This window comes from Tigriopus californicus, chromosome 1, assembly GCF_007210705.1.
Source record: "Tigriopus californicus strain San Diego chromosome 1, Tcal_SD_v2.1, whole genome shotgun sequence".
In the NCBI taxonomy this organism is placed as follows: Eukaryota; Metazoa; Arthropoda; class Copepoda; order Harpacticoida; family Harpacticidae; genus Tigriopus; species Tigriopus californicus.
In genome coordinates, this window is record NC_081440.1 from 11,795,098 (window position 1) to 11,812,345 (window position 17,248).

The 17,248-nt window shown below is 40.0% G+C and overlaps 2 protein-coding genes across 4 annotated transcripts in view; one reads left to right on the top strand and one right to left on the bottom strand.

The window, feature by feature from the left end:
* Positions 1 to 13,295, top strand: part of LOC131887226 (protein CLEC16A homolog) — a 63,080-nt gene extending 49,785 nt beyond the window's left edge. For both annotated transcript variants that reach the window (XM_059235791.1, XM_059235784.1), the window contains 2 exons: positions 11,277 to 11,548; positions 13,088 to 13,295. In XM_059235791.1, coding sequence (XP_059091774.1) covers positions 11,277 to 11,548; positions 13,088 to 13,156 — 341 coding nt within the window. In that variant the 3' untranslated portion in view covers positions 13,157 to 13,295. The remainder of the gene's footprint in view (positions 1 to 11,276; positions 11,549 to 13,087) is intronic.
* Positions 13,216 to 16,061, bottom strand: LOC131887255 (uncharacterized). 2 transcript variants are annotated; one of them, XM_059235819.1, is made up of 5 exons: positions 15,578 to 16,057; positions 14,455 to 15,290; positions 13,999 to 14,178; positions 13,626 to 13,870; positions 13,216 to 13,566 (listed from the first exon to the last, which is right to left on the bottom strand). In XM_059235819.1, exons 2-5 carry the CDS (start codon positions 14,810 to 14,812, stop codon positions 13,549 to 13,551), a joined length of 801 nt encoding a protein of 266 aa, XP_059091802.1. In that variant the 5' UTR covers positions 14,813 to 15,290; positions 15,578 to 16,057; the 3' UTR covers positions 13,216 to 13,548. The 2 variants fall into 2 exon arrangements, with proteins under 2 accessions (XP_059091802.1, XP_059091795.1); XM_059235812.1 differs by having other exon boundaries at positions 13,216 to 13,870; positions 15,578 to 16,061.
* Positions 16,062 to 17,248: the final 1,187 nt, after the last annotated feature.

A 17,248-nucleotide genomic window follows, 5' to 3' on the forward strand; every position in this document is an offset into this window, starting at 1 on the left:
TGGTTATAAGGCTGAAATACTCTACAGACATCATCAAGTGCAATCACAGCAACAGCATATTCATATGTATATGAATTCACAAAAAGTGACTCATAAGGTGGTGTCTAAACCATTCAAAGCACGTTTAACAAAAGTCTTATAACTCTTTGTGGTTCCTTTTTTTATTGAAATGTGTTTGGTTTGGACCTGGGACCCACGTGAATGCATTGTTTTGGAACGGAATTGAAAGTTCAAAATTTCACCACAATGGTACACTGAACTCACTGTCATACTCTTGTAGTATAGGGCATTAGTTTTGATCATATCGACATTCTGCAGGCTCATTTGCTACAACTTTGAGCAAAGAAAACAAGGGCTCTTAAATAAATAGCTATTAATCAATCCGGGGGGGGCATTTTTAGAAGGTCACTTGCGCTTCTGATCATTAGCACTCCAATTAAAGGGGCAATTTCAGTCCATTTTATCGAGGTAGAAACAGATTCTCCCTCAATATTCTTTAAAAATGTTAGACATTATTACTCATTAACATGCACAAAGGTCGAAATAGCTCTTGTCAATTTATTGTCCTTGGTTTAGGTGGTATTATTGTGACTACTACTAAAAATAGCTCACAGAAAAAGCCTTTTACAATCCCTTTGAACAGTTTTAATTGTATCATTTTGTCATAAAACACTGGTTTTGAAACTAATGACAAATTGTGTTAAAATCCGCTTTAAACCCCGTTTGGATTTGGGAGCGATTTCAAATAAAAGGGTGCAAATGATGATGGAGTGTTTCAAAAGTAGATTCAGTGAAGGAAACGAATGACTTTTTTTGACAGGAGTTTCATTCTCATGAAATGCAATGCCTTATCTGTCTCACTTTCTCCAATTTGTGGGCATGAAAGGGTGGAGAGTGGATTATGTGTTTGCTTTTAACTTCATCTGAAATTTGTCTTGCTTTATTTGGCCAATTAGCTTCAAAGCTTACATGGAATCTGGTCACTGTTATGGGAGTTAGTCATCTCTCCTACAGAGCTGTAGCATCTACCGCAGGGTTCTGCATGCTTGGCCACTCCAACCCTCAATCGTTCTCGTAAATCAACCCACGGACTTCTAAAGACGTGGACTGCGAACTGTGACAAAAAATTCTTATCTCCTAAACCGTTCACTTTTTTTTCCAAACAGACATTTCGTACGACCATAAGATCTTGTTGAATAGAAGAACTTGGCCAAATTTGAGCCCACTACCATGCTTAGGGAACTCATGAGATATGTCACAAGTTATGTAGTAAACACTACAAAAAATTCGAACTTTGGGCCTGCTCTTGGTCAGCTACATACGCTTTTAATGACATAACTTTGAAAGGAACCACTCTACAAGAACATAGTATAAAAATGACATGCCTTTATTTGAAGAGCTCTACATTTGATATTTTGTTACTTCAATTCAAATAGTGGCTCAGAGTTACTGTGACCAAGAGCAGGCCGATTTGGCGGGAAGCTCGTTTACAGTCTATATTGCTACAAGTTGGTGGTCAACCATGCACACCTCGGCATTTTTCTAGATTGCAAAACCATTAAATCAAGTTTGATTTCTTTTGCTTTATTGATTTCTAGGTCAGATTAAAACTTACTTATCTAGAAAATCATCAATTTTCTAAAAATCTATTTGATTGAAATAAGGAACACTCTTGCCTACATTTCATGATAAAAAAAACTTGAATACAAATTAGCATACAATTATCATGTACTACTGAGTTATTTGTGTCTAAATGATCATTTTGTCATCACTAGTGTTCTCAAAGTTATTCAAATAGGGGCTCGACAGCTTCGAGTACGTATTTACCATTTTCTAAGGGCGACTAATTTTGCTTTTGCCCAATTTTGGGCGAAATTATGTTAGGTGGAGGATTCTTTTCTCATCAATCTTAGCAGCTCATTTTTGTTTGATAAATGATCATTAGATGAAAGAAGCTACAATATCTTGTGAAATCCAGTAAAGGGGCAATTTGGCGGTATTTTTGCATTCGGGCAATCATCAAATTTACGGTATGTAAGGGATCTGCTGACACTGTTTTTTGGTTTGGGTTTTCACGGGCTTTTCTAACTACTACAGGGAATTTAATCCCCAGTACTATTAAAATGAAAGGTTATAATTCTTCTAATTATTACATTTCAATCTTTACATAATATTTGGTCTACCAACGAGTTCGAGTTGGCAGACCGAGCCTAGTCCTTAAATGTAGGGTTGATCTGGAATGCTGTCTAAAAATTTGTCCAAGTCTGACTTGAAAGATGCAACTGGATCAACAAGACCTACGTATTCCCTACGAATATAAGAGGAAAGCAAATTAAACAAACAATGAAGGAGCCCGAGAAAGAAGCGATGTGGACTTCATTGTTCGAACTTGCCTGTATTTGTACGTTCCCTTTTTCGAAAAAGGGACTGTAATTCCATTGCATTTTGAATTGTGTAATTGTAACGACCCCAAAATTTAAAAGAATTACTCGTTACCCGTTCCTTTTCCAGCTTGCAGAATGGCCTCTAATTTTTCCTTTACATTATGACAGCTGAGGAAAGTTAAGCAGAAATTGCCATTTTTTTTGATATTTCCATCTAGCACATTATGAACAATGAAAGTCAATGTTAACAATTGGGCTTGCTTATAACTAATCTGAGGGTGATACATTTCAATTCAATTGCCATAGGGATTTGCAAAATGTTAGGGATTTGCCTAAAAATTGTTCTCTTTCATTTGCTAGGACTAAAGATATGGCAACTTTGAGCATCTACTGGCAGAATGAATCAACAGTAAGGTTAATCCAATGTAAGAAATTGATCTAGTTTGGGCCGATACTTGTTTATGATTTTATCACCACCAAAGCCAGAACCGTAAATATCGTCGTTTTGAAACGAAACATAGGCACCTAGGTATACATTTGATGTAAAAAATATCAATTACTTGCCTGCCAGCCAAATCTCTTCATTTCAAGTTTGAATAACTTTGTTAAATCACCTAATCTGAACGTCTCTGGATCCGAAATCCTTCTATCGCGAGCGACAAAACTCAGCTTAATTTGATCACCAGTTCCGTCGATTTGATAAGTTTAAAATGCTTGAAGACTTGATAATTTTTGAAGGGAATGTGCACCAAAGGCTTATTGATTGTTTCACTTTTTTGCCACAATCATCACTATTTATGGTTATTTTGACCCAACATAGCTCTTAAAATAATTTATAATTAGTCGTCATTTTTGAATTATTCTTGTTCACTTGATTTTGAATCAGTTGTCGTTAATATATTGTCTCTTCGTAGTTTTATGGTTAGGCGTACAACATGAAAGTTCATCTTGTGCGTTGAAAAAGTTCATGACCTTTGGTGACACTTTTGTCAAAATGATGATCAAATGATTTCGAAACGTTATCAGTCCAATTAAAGAGCTCACTCCTCAATCTTTTTCATGTCCTTTTTCGTAAATCAATAAATTCTGGCTGTTTTTGCTTTACCCTTTGCTTGAGGAAAACACAGCGGCTTTTTCAAACTTCAGGTGTTGTCAAATGTATCGGAGTAGTAAGACCGATGAAGCAACCTTATTTGAAATCGGTAGACTATGATTTGTCACGTATTCAGAGAATTATACGCCATGATCTCGACAGAATCGTGTATAATTATTTGGCACATTCATCTTCGTCCATGTTATCACTCTTAAGAGCGGTTAGGATATCTTTAAGGCTGCTAGTGTCAAAATAACACACTGACAGAGACTAAAGCCGCAATTCTTTGGTTGATTGGTACTTGCGAAAAAATGACACATGTTTTCATAACCCAATTTTATACACTTGTCAACTTATCTTGTTGTAAAAGCTCCGTGATGAAATGCGCAATAAATTCAACGTTTATACAATTTGTGCCGTCGAAACTGTCCCAATTTGCTCTAAATTTTTGTTTCAAATTGCATGCAAAAAAAAGATGCAAACAAGATGCAATCGGATCAACAAGGCCTACGTATTTCCTACAAGTATTAGAGGGTAGCAAACTAAAAAATTAAGGAGCCTGAGAAAGAAGAGAAGAGGACTTCATTGTTCGAGCTAGCCTTGATTTTTTTAAGGGAAATGGTGTTTTTTTTAATGAGGAGTTGTCATAGAAATTTAACTTCTTGTTTATGTGATAGCTAGACTCAATACAAAGAGCAAGAACATCTTGAAAAACAATAACCAAGCAAATTTAACCTTGAAAACCACCACTAACACTTGAATAACTGAACAAAAAAAACTTCATTTCTTTTTCTTTTTACAACTTATTTTTGCGTTTTTGGAAATTATTTTGGCTGATTTTCATAACTTAAAAACAACTATTTTGACAAAAGTAACAAACTATTTTTCCGACCCTCAGTCATCACTCATCAGCTTTAGCTTCAAAATGTCCGCCGTTATATCTTAACTCAAATGCTTAGACAATAATTGTAGATTTTCAATATCACAAAAGAATAGCTACGGCATTACTTTTTTTCCTTGCTTAATCTTAGAACAGGTCAAATTTTCATTTTACTATCCCCTAAAATTATTAAAACTAAGTCAAATAATCAATGAACATTTCGAGAAGATTAATGATGTCTCGAAAATGCACTTCTTACTAAGTGTCTATAATGTCTTTATAAAAAATCCAAATCAATAAGGCGTCTACTTGTGTATATTTTCTTCAGAATTCTAATGAACACCAAAATTTTGTTTTTGATATTGGCTAAATGATGTTCTCAAAAATGTACGTCTTGTGTGTGAAATGATGTGAAATTCCATATTGAGCTATTTTGAAATTATACAAGAAAAAGTAAAAACGTACTTATTTTTGAAATATTGAGGATCATTTTGAATTGTCTGGGCATTTGAGTTCAGATATTTTATAGATTATACTGATGAAAACAGTATTTCCCACATAACTCACTAGTGCTTGAATACATTTTAAGTTGATGATTCTTAAGTGCCCACCCAATATGTTCCTTACTGTCATCAAATGAGTCTGAAAATGACTGATGTTTAAATGTTTTAGGGTGTAAGTTTAAATCTAACCTAGAAATTAATAAGCAAAGAAATGTTCCTTATGGTTTTACAAGCTAGAAAATTGCCAAGATGTATTTGGGCATTTCCATCAAAATCTAATAAGGTATTTTAACCGTTGTGTAAGTACATTTAAAGCGAATATTCTTTTTCGTATTCGACTGACTGAGCCTCTTGTTCAAATAATGTTAGAGCAACCAATGGTCGGTCAAAAAGGTTCCCTATATACTTACTAGGTTGTTGCACAACTATGAGCAGGTTCTTCTCAGAGAGGTGACTTGTTATTTGATAAAGCTTGTGCAAATTGCTAGGATTTTTTGACATGCTTTTGACGTTATAAACTTAACAGTTTTATTTATTGTTGGAAATGATCCAAAGATCTTTGACCATCATTTCAGTTTTTGTTAATGAATCGATTTGAGGAATCTTTTGCAACTGAAATGTGACGGGCTTAGTAACCGCTACAAGGAATGCCACTTAGTATAAAAATTGGAATGTCTGAGTGAGAATGAAATTTTAGTAGAACCAATCAATGACTTGCAAGTACTTCTTGGAAAATTCCACTTATTCTATTCATTTTGTTGACTTGACAATTCAAATTTGGAGCTTTTATTGCTCAACGGGACCAAATATATGTTTTCTTCGCCAAACTTTAGTATATCGATCTAGTTTCCGTCAGTATAAGATTTTGAATAAAAAAATTATGTTTCAGGTGTTTCTACTTCTTCTCGCCCTATTAGCATTGACATAGTGCACTTTAGAAATCGATTGTGGAACTTCAAAGGTGCAATCTACAGTGGCCTTATCCAATAGTTTATTGTATGTCACACGAAGCTCGTATTGTAATCTTGATATCCTTACATATTTTGGGCCCTCTGACGGACTAGGCGTAGAAAATGAGTTCCCGATTGGCGTCATATTGGTTTATTTGACAGGTTTGATGGTGGTCCTAAATTATACTGATCTCACATATTTTCACATGGTTTGAAACGAATCTGCCGAATTAGCAAACTGACGAAAAGTAGCATTAACGATTTGTGTCCGAGTTTGCCTTTGTTTTTCCAACCAGGAAAACGTCGCTCTATGATTTCTTTGAATGCCCTTGGGCGTTCACTGACGAAGCTTATCTTGCCATGTCTCCTATGTAAATATTGATAACATTGAATCTTTTTTTTCAATCTGATTATCTGCCATTGGGCAAAGGAGACAAGGGAATAATCTTCCAAAAACGGTCACTCCTTTAAGAAATATTCCTCCATCCCTTCTTTTATTGATTTTTTTACTTTCACGCCCAAAGGCTGGAAATTGTCGAGTACACTCTTAAAGCGGAGAATGGGACGACATTTTATTTCTTCAAGTCTCGCTGGCGCCAAAAACGTTCACGCTCAAGGCACGAAGACGCTCTCATCCGAAATGGTCCCTTCGGATTTGTCTTTGACAAAGTTTCGAAATGAGAGGAACAAATGGACAATTTTAAACTGACAATGTGTGCTTATTGAGCTCGACCCGCTTCGCTGTAGGCACTCTTTACTTTGCTTTCCGGATCCCCCAATTGCCCCTGCTCCTCCGCAAACCTACTCGACGTACTGTAGAGAAGTCCATTTGTCAAATCTGATCACGGGATTGGATGGGGCTGTTTTTATGGCCGTTTTATTTGCTTTTGGGATTAAAGAATATGTGAAATGTTTGCCTATTACATCTCCAGAAAATTGTCCACTTAGCCCGCCTTCCCGGATTCGGTGGCCAACTAGTAGTGTTGCAAATAATCAATGAGATGACTCGTAAGACTCGAGTCAGTTCGCAATTTTTTAGACATACTGAAATACTCTATTCTCTACTAATCATTTAATATGACTCGAAGATCTTTGTTTCCTCGATTACTTTACTTTGGGCATTTCTTTTTTGAGTCGGATTATGCTAGAGCTTGTCTGTCTAATTTCAAAGTTAGACGGCAGGTCCCCCCTTACCCAGCCAACCTTCTGATGATGGGTGTCTCAATTAGATATTCCCGCTCGCCTTATCACAGCATTTGTTAATTATTACCCTGAGCCTACCCTCAGTAATGACCGCAATCTCGCTCATCAAAGTTGTTAGAGTAGCACCAAATGTAACCTAACGATAGCTCGGGATCGAACCAGCTAGAAAATTGCAAAGTGGTCACCCTACCAATACGCTACCACAGATATCTCAGTGTACGCTACCGTTGAGAGCTTTGGGGCTGCTAGATATAAAAACTTCCAACGGGAACGGAAGAGAAAATTTCGTATCATCATCTGAACTATGCATCTTATCCAAAGTTAGGATTTAACACGATCAATAGTTCTGACTAAATAAATGAACTGGGCCAATTTTGGCTCAAAACTTGGCTTCGGGAACTCAGGAGAGGTTGTCAAATTTATTTGGTAATGACGACAGAACATTTGAAACCTTTGGCTTCCTTTCGCCACCTACATAAGCTTTTAACGATATAACTTTGGAATAAGCCACTTTACCTTGAGAACCATACTTAGTGTTGAAAGACTTGCAAATCGTACCTGAATCACTTTTAGCCGAGAAAGATTCGAGGGGCTCGAGTTTGAGTTGGTGTTTGAAGACAAAAAGACTCATGAGACTCTTATACAACCTTATCAACTAGTCTGGGGTCTCACTCAATGTAACTTTGCCAGACTTACAGAGATCCAAACACAGAGGAACGACCATGACATTGCATTTCCCTCATCGGTTTATTCCTTGTGGGAGTAAACAATCCTTTATCCTTGTTTTCGCTCTTAAAACCCACCAATTTTAAGATTGCTTGACAGAAAGACGGGTTTGAGATTAGATTGACCTCTTTTCAAAACCATCTATCTTTAACTTGGTTCGACCACAACGTGAATGGGCCATCGTTTGCAACGTGAAGCGAAGCACAAAGATAGCTTTAGCCAAGTACTTTAATGCTTGGGATCATTGGTTCCACTTCTGACTCTTAGCTGAATAGCCCAAACATGGTCTTTCAGCCACCTATGCAACGAGCATAGAAATAGACAACGAGAAAAGCTTGACTTCGGAGAGGTAAAATGAGATCTGCTAGAGCTAGATTCAGTGCGGCCATTACTTACGTTGGGTGCGCCAGTTTATAGTTGCGTCTATATATTACGATGAAAATGACAGCGCCACTTTTCGATGCAGACCTCGGAAGCAATGCCAATCCTGAGCGTCCCACTGAAAAGTCATATACGAGATTAAATATGGGATGGAGCTTTCCCAGCCACTTTTAAAAGGTGTGGAAACGGAGAGCCAGTCATAAAATCTGATTTTATAGGAGTATGGCAAGAGACTAAGAGTCAACAGCCAACCGTTTCTAGAAGGCGAGAAACCTCAAGATTCCATAGCAATGCTTTTTTGAGCGGAATATTTTACACGATGACGGAAACATAACCTTGAGAAATATCAAAGGTGGGCATTTGTTCCTTCGACGGTTAACATTTATTTCGTGCGAGCATTAAAAATAAAAATAAAAAAAAATCTGGCCATGCCCAGTAGCACTTAGAGAGTCGGAAAAATAGAAAACTAGGTTAATGTTTAGGTTTCATATTCTCAAGAGGAAATTAACTGTACATTCTGGTTAACAATTCTGATTAAGTGATTGCATAAATACCAAGTCTACCAGTTGCTTTTTTAATTTCTTATAAAGACAAAAGAAACAACTTTTGGAAAAAATATGCTTGAAAATAGCTCTCTTGAGTAAATCAGATTACCTAAAGCACATTAAGAAATATCATTTTCCAATTGTGTTTTGCCCAATACGTTTTGCCTATATTCAGCTTTTTGTCCAAGGCCTAATACTGATGTTATGTGAATGCATACCTTGGTTGTGCTTGCAAAGTAAGAACAACGCCGATTCATTACAGGGTGCTACAAAAAGAAAAGGAGGAGCAAACGACGTACATATATCTGATGCAGTTGAACGCGCAAAAAATGTATAAATCTCAAAAAGTTGCAACAGGAACAAATCCTAGAATCTCTATGAAAACAATGAACACATGTGAAGTAAATTAACTGCGGGTTATTTTTTTGGCTTATTCATTGAACTGCTGAACACCTTGACTCCTGAATTATATCATTTGAACCATGCGTCGATTGGAATCATCAACTCTAATTGGCTGAATCCGGAGGCAAAATGGTCACTTTACTCTCAATAACTGTCCCCATGAAAATGACGGTCACTCTTCACTTCAAAATGGCCTTGACTGCGATACGTAGTATGAATATTCAACTGACTAGAATCATCGTTTTGATTGATCGGCGGTAGTGTCTTCTGCCTTTGTCTAGGTGCTGACAAACATAGAAACATGGGAATACTTAAGACCCTAAACCTTATCAAAGTGTCACTTAATAATGCTCTTCAATTATATTCGGTCTGTATCAGCTTCATCTAAGTCTTTAAATCGGTTGATTCGCTCGTGCAAGTCATCTTGTGTGTTCTATTTGTTGCTGTTGAAGCACTCTGTTCCCCTCCGAAGTCTCGAAAAAGCTTGTCTCGTCCACCGATGATCATCAAACCCCTATTCCTGCCTCGCCAAATCGAGCTTGAATATATATACCGGTTGCTGGCATTTGCCTTAAGTATTGCAATAAACTCAAACGAGAGCTCAACACCATTGAACCATCACTACCTTCGCATCTCTGGCTCTGGTGAAAACGCACCGTCACTCAAAGATTTGATCTGGTATATTGTGCTATCACCTGCATTGATTTTTAGGCCAAATGGTGAACTTGCCCTCGCAAAACGCATTCCAAGTATTAATATTGACCGAGTTTCTAGAGGGCCCCAGCAAGGAAGCCGATTTAATCGAAAACCTAAGAAACCAAGTGCAAGAGAATTTCCCTATCGAAAACCAGGCAATAGCGCTTTGAAAACCCACTCTTGGGTTTCAAATCAAACTGAAGCCATACTTCCTTTTTTGATCGGAAGGAAACCTCGCACAATCCAAATCTGCCGTTTTGACGTATAAACCCTCCCATGAGACCATATTTGGCGGTGTATTTTTTGAGATTACGAGATTTTCTATCTTGTTCAAATATTGCAGAAAAAAAATCGTATCTCTTATCCGCCTTTTTTGTACAGGTACCTTTAGCATGACATGGCTTTCCGATCCTTCATGGCCATAATGGAAGGCCTACTTTTTACTAATATGGTTGTCAGGATCGCTCGATGAGCCAACGCTTTAATATTGATGGCTCTGTATGATTTCGACACTCTGTGTGATAGATATCGGGAAGCGATATTTGGCCCGTAAACAGCAAGCGCCGTGACAACCAACATGTATGAGACGCCAACACGTGACTCCTCACTGTGCGACAAGTGATCATGCAGGTCCAAGTTGCTTTTCCCTGCATTATCTGAAACTGGGTGAATGCCTGAGACGATCAGTTCACTACATGAAGCTAACCTATTTGCAAATTATATTCACCGTAGAAATTGTTGTAGAATATTATCTTCACTAGCTTGATGTTATTTCAAGGACAAGGAATATCGAATCAAAGGATGATTATTAGTCTTGAAGACGAGAAATAATGACTCAATTGTAAATATGTTTGTTGAGGGCTTGAAAGGTATGTATGATCGATGATGAAAGAATTTGTTTTGTTTTTCCTGGCTTTTTTCTCAATTGTCATGTTGTGTCATTCTGGTTTGTGTTGTTTATTGAAAATGCCTTTCATAAACACAGTATGTAAAAATAAGTTTAGGCATAAAAACACGTATAATACTGGGGAAAGAAAGAAGTATGTTTTCCTCATTATACAAAGTGACCAACTCCTTTTGATATCCTTTGGCGTGTTACAGCAGTTACGTCAGAGGATCTTGTTATATGACCATGTTAGAGCTCTTTCGCAAAATTCATCCACAGTTCACATCCACTAAAAATATTTTCTATTAATTGGCAAAATTCTGTTCTTGTCGGTGGTGCAAATTTTAAACTTTGCCTCTAAAAATAAAAGATAACGAATTGTTCCACATGAAAATGACTTACATTACTCAAATGTTTGTCAAAGAAATGTCGGGATCAAAATTGGAGGAGAGAACCCCGATTTTTTTTTCAGGTTTAACACGCTTTGCAACCCATTAATATCAAGCCTTGCTTTTGAGAAAGAGGCCGGTGGGTTATTCGGCTCAGTCTCTAGAATGATAGTCTCAGTCTAAAAACGAGCTCGAGTTTCTAAGGCGTCAACCTTCTTCGTCCACTTTCTATCTCTAGGCGTTAATGAACCCTCAAGGACTCGAAGTTCAAGCCGGCCGCGAAAAAGTTCCTCCCGAGAAGGGCCTGGCCTCGGGCCTGGCCTCGGGGCCGTTCCAAGAGAGACCTCCCGCCGGTCCCATCCCAGTCGTCGGAGTAGCTCGTCAGCCACATCCTGTCGGGAATCAAATTGCCACCACGAAAAGGAGTCTGTGGCATTAACGGAATATCGAACATCCACCACCAATCGTGGAAATGCACCCACTCAAGCATCCTCTCCACGCGGCGACGGAGTAAGTTATTTCCCTGTTTTGCTCAAGGTTTTTGGGGCCTCTCCTACTAGATAAAGGTGCTGGGAAAGGAAACGGGGAAAATCATTTTTCCACTCCGCCGACTGCTCACACTGTTTTGTACCTGCCATAACTGACAACCAAATTTAATGAAGATCCCCTGGCACATCAAGTGGTCCCGAGGGTTTCGCAATCTCTTGTTTGTCTCCAGTTTGGCTAATCTAAATGAAAGGCAAAATCATTCCCAAGATCTGCTCGGCCGCTTTTCTTGTCACTAGGCAATAAGCTGGAAAACGAAATGGAGGAATCAGAGAAGCATCTAGTGTCGCCGTGTGGTACAAATGGTAGCGAGAAGAAGGAAAGGATCATCTCCCCAGGTGTTTTGAGATCAAACCCCAATTTAGGAACTAAACCTTTTGGGGTCGGAGACGTGGCGTAGTGAACTGACAAGTTTTCATCCATTGGTTCGATTTTCCTCCCAACCTTCCTGTCCAGCACATTTTAAACGTTAACCATACCCACAGATTCAAAAACGACCGGATGCGTATACGACACTGTCTATGGTAACAAATTGGACGATGTGATGGCCGGCTTCGCTGATCCGGCGAGGCTCACTCCTCCCTTCCCTAGCACCCCACCAATAAAGAAAAAATAACCGAATTATTGTTCGACCCAAGCATGGTCCAGAGATTGGGAGATCTGGAACATACTTGTACGTACACAGAGAGGAGCCCTCCCTGATTGGATTGTCCTCGAATCAAGCTTAACCCAAAGTTCATTATGGAAAGAGTAATCACTTTGTATTATATTTCTCAATTGTGGCTTTGGGGAAAGGAACATTTGTCGCATCTATTTTCAACATCGGTTACACCGTCCATTTCGCTAAGGCTCTCCACAGGAATTGGGCCCAGAAAAGTTTGCCGAATTCCTTTTTGGCTCTCTCGCTCTTTGTCACGATAAGGAAGTCGAAGAAATCCTCCTTGACAAACGAGATCCACGCTGGGGTCCATTTTTCTCTCTCTAGAGATGGGATCTCAATATCTCACCCAATTGAGCCCCCAACCAATGGATATTTCCCTTGAGACAACACACTCACTTACCATCACCTCTCTCTTGCTCACTCTCACATACTGGTACACTCACACGCTTTCTGTCTCCACCCACCATCGCAACAGTCTCACCCAAGTAATGTTCTGGCAGCCCGAAACTGTCCGGCGATTTGAGAGGGAACTGTCCGAATGCTTGTAGCCTGTCATTGGACACAAAAAGGTTGAGCCATAATTGAAACAAAATTGATGTTGGGCGCCTCTTATAGCCAGTCCTGTCTGGACATCCCATTCATTTTGAAAGTTTGCGAGCCAAGTACGTAAGTCTAGACAAGCCGAGCTTGAAAAGCAAGAGAAATGAATCTTATCCAAGGCTGACGGTCATAAAGAGAAAATAGCTTTTACGGGGAAGTAGTGAGCCAAACCCACGTGAGTGAGCCTGATTGCATAGACGATTTCAGAGCTTCCTTCTTGTTTATTTTCCTTGTCTTTTCAGAGCCCCCATTCGACGTTGTTGTCCACGCCCAAAAAGCCAATCTCAGGACAAGAGCACACCAATTTGTAAACGAAAAGTCTGCTGACAGGGGCCATAGCCCAATTTTGAAAGAGTGAGACAGTGACCAATGCAATATCTTAATATATTCGTTTCTTTATCGGTAAGCTACGTATATTTTGGAAATAGATCAATCAAATGCAAATGAGAATTGTGTCTGCGAATTGAAATATAAAAATCACACACAAATTGCTTGGCCTGTAGACCAATGATCAGGTTCTAGAATTAAGAGTAGATATCAAATCACAGATGTTGAATGAGCACGTCCATCAGGTCGAGGATATTCGGACCAGGGTGGCCTCTAGTTCCTCTGAGAGAACAAATTGGCGATCCGATCCTCTTCCGAAATGAACTCACCCCGCCATTGTTTAGCCGTGGTGGGCGAGGATCTGTCAATCAGAAGCTTAGGTCGGTCGATGTTGCTGTAACGAAGAGATTCGTCAAAAATGTCCGAGGGGATATCAGCAGAGTTGGGTCGTACTTGGGCCATTTCGAGGGCCAACGCCATATGAGGGCTGCTTTCGTCCATAAGGTCAATGATCGTATGCGGCGAGTCCGACGGGTGGATCACGTTAGTTTGACCATTGGAGACCGATGAATACGGCCGAATCGCGGCACCTCCACGAGAGCTGACCAAGGCCGCTTTATCACCATAGAGATTGGCCTCCACCACATCCGAGACGTCTTGATAATCATCCTCCTGACCCCAACCGTAGGGAATGAGGGCTGAAAATAGAGCATGCCATTTAGATCACTGACCTGGTTTCCAGGAGTCTCCTTTGGATCAGCCGTCCAAGAGTCTCCAAAGTATTTCGTATGACCATTGCTATTTCATGGGTCGTTCGTTTGGTTACCTGGGTCGATCCAATGCTTCACATGATGCAGATTTTTAGCTCGGTCAATTTCCGGATCTTGGACTCGTTTTATGTTTTTGATTAACCGGCTGCAGATCTCGATGGAACAAAGCATGAGGACCACTCCGAATATGATTATTCCAATGCCAAGAAAAAGCAATGGAGAGACCAACTTCTCGGCTGCAAATGAACGCCAATTGAAAACATGCAATGAGGAGTCTTTTTAGGGGATGATCATCAAAGAGAATGAAAAGTCCTTTCACGGCTTGAAGAAAGACCCATTCATTTGTAGTTCGCATTATAACTTCATGAATATTTCAGTACCGCTCCAATTCACCCAATGCTTTCAAGGTCCCATTCATTTCAAACCAAATGGCTGTTTTGTCGCCCTCAAATAACAGGTAGATGTCCTAACAGCAAACAACACTAGGTTCCGTCCAAGAGTTGAAAACTTACCCGAGTTGCCGTCCTTCAAGTAAACCCAAGTTAGGATAAGAGCCACTCCACCCAAAAGGGCCACAATACCAAAGAGGATCAGACACTTGATGAGTTTCCGATCCATGATCCTTTTCTTCCGGGCATTCAAGATGCGACGATCTTGTCTGCGGAAAGGTACGTCTTCGACGGACTCGGGGACTTTGGAGGTAAGCTTGTCGATCGTTTTCCCGCCTTTCAACTGGTCGTGGAGCTTGGGTTTGGAGGCCAAGCCGCCCATGACTGTTTTGACTGGGCTGCCCCGGCCTTCATTCTCTCGTTCTTGCTCGGCGGTCCGTTTTTGAAATCTGGACCGAGCCAAAGCGTGGATCATGCTCATTTTGATTTGCGATTACTCAACGACCAACCACCAACTTCGATTTCAATGAAACACAGGAATTACGAAAAAGATAACTGTCTCTCTGCGGGTGCTAACACTACAAAATGAGGTTAGCCGGTCAAATGAAGGGCAACCTCTCGCCAGTCTTTGAGCTGAGAAGCGGTTACTTCTTCAACTCCGGATTGGAGTTCTTCTTTTTGAGTTCTCGGTAAGCGGCGGCTTGCGAGCGGCCTTTGGGCTTCTCCGGAAGAGTCTCGTTTTCGTTCTTGCAAACGTCGTAGAAGCTGCCGGTGTTGGTCTTGGCCAGATCGTCCTCCTCCTGAGGAGTTTCAGCCTCTTGCTTGGCCAATTCGCGTGCAATTTCGCGTTGAACCTTGCGCTCATAAGCTTCACGTTCAGATTTGCGGCTTTGAGAGGCGTTAGTGTCCCGCTCGCGTTGTCTGGTGATCCCCATGGCAAACATATTGGACGTTGAGAACTGGAAGAACCAGAATGAATAACCTCGTCACATGATGTTGACCAATTTGATACCAATAATCAACTGAACCCTTTTCCCAACGTCCGTTTCCTAAGCCACCCAAAAGCTGGCAAAGGAGCCATGTGAATTCTTGGGCTCAAATTATAGATTTGACCTCGCAATTCCCAACTCCCTCCCCTTTTCCAAGCCAACTCACAGCCTGGCTACAGTATTGATTGAGGGAGTCAAATGACAATTTGACATTTTCCTTATTTTCGGTCAACTTAACCATGACTTGCTTCACTCACCTAGAGTTTTGGGGAGGTCTGGAGAGTTGAAAGGATGTGGAACAAGTGATAGCAAGTTCATAGATCTTACTCTCATTTTAATGCACAACTGGGCCCTGAATTGTTTGTGTCCACAGTTTGACAATCGATCTAGAGTTGAGCAATGATCTCCGCATGGCTTTCTAATTGTTTTGGCGGATAATATCTTGAGGAGACTCGGAAACAATCACAAACACTGGCCTGTTCCACCTTCAGGCCAAAGAAGCAAGGGAGTCAAGATAACCATGGATGCCACACGCACTCTTTTTTTACGTCAGGAGGCCTTTGTTGTGAGTCTTCGTATCCGTATTACAACTAAAACTCAACCACACTCACGTCCTCACCATTGGTCGGCCGTCGCTCGCTCGTCTAAGGGCGTGGAAATCAATATTTCAATAGCCGCCGACTCACGTGTGCAGTATTAGAAGGCTCTTCAAGTCTGTATTTACCTGGCAGTGAGTATTTTGAAACCAAGGCAGTTGCTTTTTCTTTTGGGGGAGGACCTTTCGCTATAGTAACGGGATATTGGGGCCCAACACAATGAGAACGCTGGACTTATTTACGTTGTTCTGTTGGGGTGAATAAGAGCGTAGTTTCAAATGACCCTTGGACGGCAATGGACTGGCTTTCCGCCAAGGGACCTTTAAACTTACCCTTGAGGTGGAGTTTAATAAAACGATACAAAACCTGGAGAAAAGCCTTATATTTTGCTACTAAGTATTTGTCACCTGCTCACTAGCCTCATGAAACATTAGTTGCTACGACTATGACCAAGGATTTTTTGCTTAAGCCAATATGTCGTGGTTCTGTTCATGGAATATAGAACCTGCTCATTAAAGAGAGTCTGAAGAATGGTCTTGAGATTTTTTGGTTGACTGAGTTCGTCAACATTTTGAATACTTCCAGTTTTCCATCGAGTGGAAAGAACAACTTTCCATTAGCTAAACTAGAGATTCACATATCTGACTGAATATTTCATTGCTCTTCATGATAGCTATTTATTCAATATTCATACAATACACAATGGGGTGAAGGTTTGATAAAGCTTTGAAAAAGGTCAAAGCAGTCAAGACACCTTTGATGAGTTTCGGCTTTTTATGGGGATGCATGTGAAGAGAAGAGCGAGGACATGCCCTATTTCTCTTCAAACAAGGGGGCATGAACAGGTGAACTTGGTTAAAGGTGTTGTTGACCATACCATTTTCAAAGAAATCCAAACATCAATGAGCTTCATACTTAAAGAGTGACAGATATTGAATGCACAGTATACTTTTGTGAAAATGGATGGGTACGCTTAGGTTAAAAGGTAACAACGTCAATGCGAGTCAGAGTTTTGCATTCTTCTCATATGAAATTGGCCTCAATTGTTTTTAAGCGCTCATTTCGGATTTCAGCTCAATTAAACGACTGCTGGGTCAAAACTCATGGCTGCTCAAAGAGCAATGAAGAACGAGGTCGTTACTGGACAAAGGCGGTAGGGATGGGCGTTGGGTGGGGTCTTCGACTTGGCAACTTTTTCTCTGATATGCAAATGATTTCTCCCTCAGTTTGAGCTTGATTGTTTTAGACTGAAAACGTATCTATAAATTTTGAGGCCGATAGAATATTCGTGTCCAAAGTTATGAACGTTTAAAACACAGTCAAATGAGGGCA

Coding starts and splice junctions, on each gene's coding strand:
- LOC131887255 (XM_059235812.1), bottom strand. CDS start 14,812: ATGAGCATGATCCACGCTTTGGCTCGGTCCAGATTTCAAAAACGGACC. Junction 14,179..14,454: donor CTTGAAGGACGGCAACTCGG/GTAAGTTTTCAA, acceptor GTTCATTTGCAG/CCGAGAAGTTGGTCTCTCCA. Junction 13,871..13,998: donor GAAGCATTGGATCGACCCAG/GTAACCAAACGA, acceptor CTCTATTTTCAG/CCCTCATTCCCTACGGTTGG.